Source organism: Glycine soja, chromosome 3, assembly GCF_004193775.1.
Source record: "Glycine soja cultivar W05 chromosome 3, ASM419377v2, whole genome shotgun sequence".
Classification (NCBI taxonomy): domain Eukaryota; kingdom Viridiplantae; phylum Streptophyta; class Magnoliopsida; order Fabales; family Fabaceae; genus Glycine; species Glycine soja.
This window is the reverse complement of record NC_041004.1, coordinates 23,194,460-23,200,996: the sequence shown is the minus strand read 5'-3', so window position 1 is coordinate 23,200,996 and position 6,537 is coordinate 23,194,460. Positions and strand designations below refer to the sequence as shown.

The 6,537-nt window shown below is 38.8% G+C and overlaps 1 protein-coding gene and 1 long non-coding RNA gene across 2 annotated transcripts; both read left to right on the top strand.

Annotated features, from left to right (window-relative positions):
• The first annotated feature begins 966 nt into the window (after positions 1 to 966).
• On the top strand, positions 967 to 2,340 carry LOC114406309. The gene is made up of 2 exons (XR_003665399.1): positions 967 to 1,196; positions 1,944 to 2,340. It is a non-coding gene; the product is annotated as an uncharacterized LOC114406309 (long non-coding RNA).
• A 1,065-nt stretch (positions 2,341 to 3,405) lies between these two features.
• Positions 3,406 to 5,314, top strand: LOC114405041 (protein MAIN-LIKE 1-like). The gene is made up of 4 exons (XM_028367734.1): positions 3,406 to 3,630; positions 3,881 to 4,378; positions 4,461 to 5,015; positions 5,234 to 5,314. The coding sequence occupies exons 1-4, from the start codon at positions 3,406 to 3,408 to the stop codon at positions 5,312 to 5,314; spliced, it is 1,359 nt and encodes a 452-aa protein (XP_028223535.1).
• The last annotated feature ends 1,223 nt before the right edge of the window (positions 5,315 to 6,537 follow it).

The following is a 6,537-nucleotide window of genomic DNA, read 5'->3' as shown; positions in this document are numbered from 1 at the left end:
TCAATTATTGTGTTATTTTGACATGAGAGCATGTAGTGACGAGGTCATAGAGGAGTTGCTCTTGGTTGATGCGGATCTTGTTGGTGGGCTTAGGACCAAGACCCAACCCTTAGCCCTGTCTCTTTTGTCATATATAGTGATAATCAACTTAGAAAATAAATTGATATTTATATACTTTTATATATATTCCTTTGAAGGGACCCTTTTGAGACTTTGAGTTGATTTGGTTGAGATGTTGATTTTGTGGTGTCCTAAGACACCATACTATTACTTTACATTACTAGATGATGTTTTGTTTATGATGAATGATGATTAGATGACATATTAAAAATTACAAAAATTGAACAAATGTCAATATCTGTTAATTATGTTTAGTTGGAACATTCTAATAAAAATCTGAAATATAAAATAACTCTATTTTCTTTTTTTACATTTTGATTTTCATACTTAAAGAATGCGGTATGTATTTTTATTTTTAATTATATTTTTTTCTTTATTTCCGTTGAACATGTGTACATAGGAAAGGAGAATCATTTTAATTAAAAAGAAAAGAGGAGAAAAAAAAGAAGAGGTAACTAAGCACAGTAAGCTTGTTGAGTTAGTGTGGACAGAGAGACCACAAAGAGAAAGATAGACAAGTAAGAACAAGGAGTGAAAGAGTTGGCAGTGGTGAAGGTAGCAGTAGCAGTAGAAGCGAGTTTGTAATGAGCTTAACGATCAATGGAGTTTAATCGCAGAACCATCCTCCTGTACTCTTGTTCGCAACAATAGCAATCGAAACAGAATCAGAAGAAAGCAGCATCATATCCCGATTCCAGCAATACCTTCAAATCGACACCGCCCAACCCACTCCGCGCTACCATTAATCCGCCTCATTTCTCACATCCCAAGCCAAATCCCTCTCCCTCGAATCCCAAACCATCGAGTTCGTTCCAGGGAAGCCACTGGTCCTTCTGAAATGAGAAGGCACGGACCCAACCCTAGAATCCATCCTCCTCTACTCCCACACCGACGTGGTCCCCTCCGAACACTCCAAGTGGGCCCACCACCCCTTCCGCGCCAACCTCGACTCCGAGGGGAGTTACAGGCCGTTCTACGCGGAGAGGAACCCCTGGTGGCTGGTCATTAATGCCGTTGGGGCTCCTGCACATGGCTCCAAGCTTTATGATAAGCTTTTGTGGTTTGTGTCTATTGAAGTATGATGTAACTGTTCATTATAAGTTCTGTTGTGTCAGTTGGTTCAATTTTGTTCTGGTCATTACTTTCTTTCAAGCTTTGGCCTGGTGAAGGTGCCTTCCTATTTTGGTTTGTGTATATGTGTAGGGTGTGGATGCATGTTTAAGATGACTGTAATCACTCTATTTTTTGTTTTTTGACCGTGCTTACCGTGAACCGTATTTGGATGTTTATATGGAAAATAAAGCTAATGCTAAAAGAATGGAACGTGCTGAAATTGAGAAATTAATTTAGATATTTTTAGTCTTCAAACAAAACAAATAGTGGAGGACATTATTTTTTGTTTGGGGGATGGGGATTAATTCTGGTTAGGCTTTAGGAGTTGAAGCCTAAATTATTTAAAAGTGGGTGTTAAATTTTAACATTCCAGATTGACTTACCTCTATGAAGGCTATGATGATGATTATGAAATGGATAAATATTGTGTTTGGAATAAACTGACTTTAAAAGAAAGTTTGGAAACTGCCATTCTGTTTTCTTAAGTGATGCTATGGGTGATCGCTTTTGGTCAAATTTTTGTCTGAGACTTTCCTCCTGTCGAGAATAAATCACTAAAAGCGTGTCTTCAAAAAAGAGTAAGAGGGTGTCTTGCATTAGGAGTCTTCGTGTCCCGGTTGACTACCATTCTATTGCAAGCATCTCTCTTGATTGACTAGATCTGTTTTTCAGTTTAACTTTGACTTGAGCTTTGGTTCTCCTTTTTGCAGTTTCTACACAAAGATGAATACTTGAAAGGGGTTCAAATCTATGAGTCAATAATTAAGGTATATGCATCCTTCAATGATCAAGGAAAAGATGGAGGATCCAGAGATGAGTTATGAGCAAGTGGTGCAGCACCTGCCCTTCCTAGCCCTAATGCCCACTTTTTGCCTTTTCTCGATGTAACAATAAAGAGGAAAATAATATTTGAACTGACTCCTTTCTTGTTTACTAGCTTCTGACACGTAACAATAAACAAATGAGTCGGTTACAAACTTTGCTTGGAGCAACTTGGCCCTTGCGTGTGAATGCTTTCTCAAAACTGGAAGGCGTTTTATCAAATCACCTCAAATGAGACTTGGACATGAACAAAGCGAGACTTGGTTAGGCGAGTTCTTCTAGTCATTATTTTTATATGAAATAGATTGTCGTTTGGGCTATTAGGCATTTAGGTTATGTTTGGATATTTAATAATGATCTAGATGAGTAGCCGGTACGGAAAAAAAATAAAAAGCAAAGCAGAGCCTTTATTTTAAAAAATGCAAAAGAAAAATGAAAAGTGAAAAAATAGTACAATGCGATACCTGTAATTTTGGTTTGGATGTTGGACACATTTAATATATCTATTGATTAAACGGAAATAAATGGAATAAAATAGAACAAAATAAGAAATATGTTTTTGGATGAGATATAATAAAAATATTATATTTTATTGTTTGAAAGTATATGGAGTAATTAGAGTAATGTTAGAATTCTTTATATTTCACAGTCAAAGATCAACATGCATTTATGTCAATGTCTTTACGTTGGTTTGTTGAGACATATGTCTAATTGAGAACTTGGTGTCTCAGTTATACATAATAAAATTATAATATTATAAATAAATATATTGATTATAATAAAATTATATTATATATATACATACTATAATTTTATTATAATATATAACATTTTTTGTGTTTGTTCTATAACTTAATCATTTAGCTTAATGGTAAACTCACTTGTAGTTCAAGTACAGACTTCGGTTCAGCTTTTAGCACATTGGATTGCTCACTCTCCGTCTAGCAAGAATGTTGCTAGGTGCACCCAGCATTCTATAAAAATGACGAAATTGTCCTTGCTTGGTTTTCTTCTTACGGATCAAGTTGATCCGTAACTTGATCCGTAAGAAGAAAAATAATAATTTTTTAACTACATATTTAAAGATATTGTTTAAGGTTATTTTATACATATTAATAAAAATCAATAAATACATAAAAGATAATAATAATTTTATAAAGAAAGTTGTGTATGTTTTGACCGAAAAAAATACGTGTTCCACATGATTTGCAGATCATGGCTAGAACACGAGGTTTAGGTCGTGCTATAAGTAGACTTATAGGCAGAGATAGACATGATGACCATGATGCAGTTGATGTTTCCGAGAGGCGTAGGCCTACTGCAACAACCCGTAGGCAACGGGTTCATCAGATGACTGGGGATGCACCTGATATGGCTGAGGATGTTCCTGACATGACTGAGGATGTCCTTGATATAGCTGAGGATGCACCAGAGATGATTGCGGACGTACAAGGTGATGATGGTGCTGAGGGGTCACATGCTGATGATGCTGAGGGATTCGCAGGTGGGCCACGTGACCCATCAGTGCTGACATCATTTGCGGACCATGTTGCACACGCCGTTTCGAGTGGACATGTATTTTAATTTGTTAATTATTTATCATTGTTGATTTGTTTGTCATTAATTTTTTTTTTATAATTGTATAATTTGTACTTCAAATCAGGAACGTCCTGATTTGAAGTTGGTGTCACATGGGAGGAAGGTGACATTGATTGAGAGGCCAGTGCCTGAGATTGAAGGACTGGTTGGTGCCACAGGATTAAGTCCACTGATCAATTGTTCAGTTATTACTGGCGATGCTGGACTTATATCCGCATTTGTGGAGAGGTGGCACAACGAGACCAACACCTTCCACCTTCCGGTAGGAGAGTTGACGATCACATTGGATGATGTGTCGTCACTCCTCCATTTGCCTATCACTGGCGCGTTGCACAACTTTCATGCTCTTTCTGTGGAGGAGGCGATATTTTTGTTGACCGAGTTGCTAGAGGTGTTTGCGGAGGAGGCTAGAGCCGAGACAGCACGATCACGTGGGGCATACGTACGACTAGGATGGGTTCGAGACATTTATGAGATGAGATGTCAGGCCCAGTGGTGGATTGTAGCAGCTCGTGCTTATCTGCTGCACCTGGTCGGTTGCACTCATTTTGATAATAAGAGTGCAACATATATTCATGTGGTGTACCTAGACGCTTTTCGCGACCTGGGTCAGAGTGGTGGTTATGCTTGGGGAGTTGTCGCGCTGGTTCATATCTATGACCAGTTAGATGAGGCTTCTAGGACCACCACACGACAGATGGCGGGGTACCTAACTCTATTACAGGTAAATTTTGTGTTTTTAAATGTTACGTTCGATTATGATTTAAACATGTTTTTATGTTATGTTAACCTCATTTTTTTTGTAGTATTGGATCTATGAGCACTTTCCTAGTGTGCATCAGTGCGTCACAGATGATACATACCAGGAGACGTCCCCATGTGCTTCCCGGTGGCTGACGTCGAAGGCGCATATGAAAGGAATCACAGGAGCACCGTACAGGGCACGTTGTGATGCTTTGACCGTCACAGATGTGTCCTGGTTGCCTTATACTGAGCATCGGGGGGTTAGGGCCTTTGAGCTGATTTCATCATTCCAGGGTCAGCTGAGATGGGGTCCTATGGTGGTCACAGCTCGACCGGAGAGGGTGCTACGGCAGTTTGGTTACATTCAGAGCATCCCTCCGCCGCCTGTTAGTGCTCGATTGTCACATGATGATATAGATGACAGATGGATGCATTTTGCGGACCACGTACTAGCTGTGGGTGAGCTTTGTTTAGTGCCTGGGCAGGTATTTGCGGATTACATGGAGTGGTTTTTTTGGATATCTCACCCTTTCATGATACCAACCCAGGCAGGTGACCAGCCTAGAGATGCACCTGCCGCAGACCCTGAGGAGTACATGCAGCTGCCCACCCCCCAGGTTCCAGTGGCATTTGACGCCCCTCCACATGCAGTGATAAGATTTTTTGCGCGTTTAATGTTTGATGAGTTTTTATTTATTTTAAATTTTATAATAAATGTTTTTAATGACTGTCACAAGATGATTACGACGGCTATGAGGCGATTGCATAGAGGTTGGAGCGTGCGCTCAACCTTAAGATGGTCACTGCAGGCACAAAGTTATATGATATTATGTAGGATTGCCAGACGATCGCCAGAGGAGGAGCCAGTGCTGATGGAAGTGTCAGGGCTCGACAGAGACGACGCACAGAGCATTGATTATTGTATTTATTTTTTGTTTTGTAATTGACATGATTTTTTGTATTTGTTACACTTTTTAGTTTAATATAGTTGACTTGTTTTGCACAGTTTATTATTTTATGATATTAACTGACGTATCGATTATGATTCCGGTCGTGGTCCGTAAGCGAAGTTTTGGATTGTTTTTTTCATTAAAAATAAATTTTTTTAGAAAAGAGGCAAGAAATCCAAAAAAATAGGAATCAGATCCTTTTTTTGATGTTTCAGTACCTATGTTTGGGGTTTTTTTCGTGGGTGTGCGAGTGGCGTAAGACATTGGAGGGGCACTATTTGTCATGTTTGGAAGTCAAAGAACCCAAAAAAATTATTGCCGTTCCCTAGTTCCATCAAATAACACCTAAAAAAAGAGGCAGAAAAACCAAAAAAATAGGAATCAGACCTTTTTTTATGTTTAAGTACCCATGTTTGGGGTTTTTTTTTGTGGGTGTGCGAGTGGCGTAAGACATTGGAGGGGTGATATTTGTCATGTATGGACGTCAAAGAACCCAAAAAAATTATTGCTGTTCCCTGGTTCCATCAAATAAAACCTAAAAAAAGAGGCAGAAAAACCAAAAAAATAGGAATCAGACACTTTTTTATGTTTAAGTACCCATGTTTGGGGTTTTTTTCGTGGGTGTGCGAGTGGTGTAAGACATTGGAGGGGTGCTATTTGTCATGTTTGGACGTCAAAGAACCCAAAAAAATTATTGCCGTTCTCTGGTTCCATCAAATAACACCTAAAAAAAGAGGCAGAAAAACCAAAAAAATAGGAATCAAACCTTTTTTTATGTTTAAGTACCCATGTTTGGGGTTTTTTTTGTGGGTGTGCGAGTGACGTAAGACATTGGAGGGGCGCTATTTGTCATGTTTGGACGTCAAAGAACCCAAAAAAATTATTTCCGTTCCTTGGTTCCATCAAATAACACCTAAAAAAAGAGGCTAAAAAACCAAAAAAATAGGAATCAGACCCTTTTTTATATAAGCACCCATGTTTGGGGTTTGTTTTCGTGGGTGTGCGAGTGACGTAAGACATTGGAGGGGCACTATTTGTCATTTTTGGACGTCAAAGAACCCAAAAAAATTATTGTCGTTCCCTGTTTCCATCAAATAACACCTAAAAAAAGAGGCAGAAAAACCTAAAAAATAGGTCTGATTTCCTTATCATAGTTGAGGAATACGTAGGAGCAAGGGAAACACCTTTG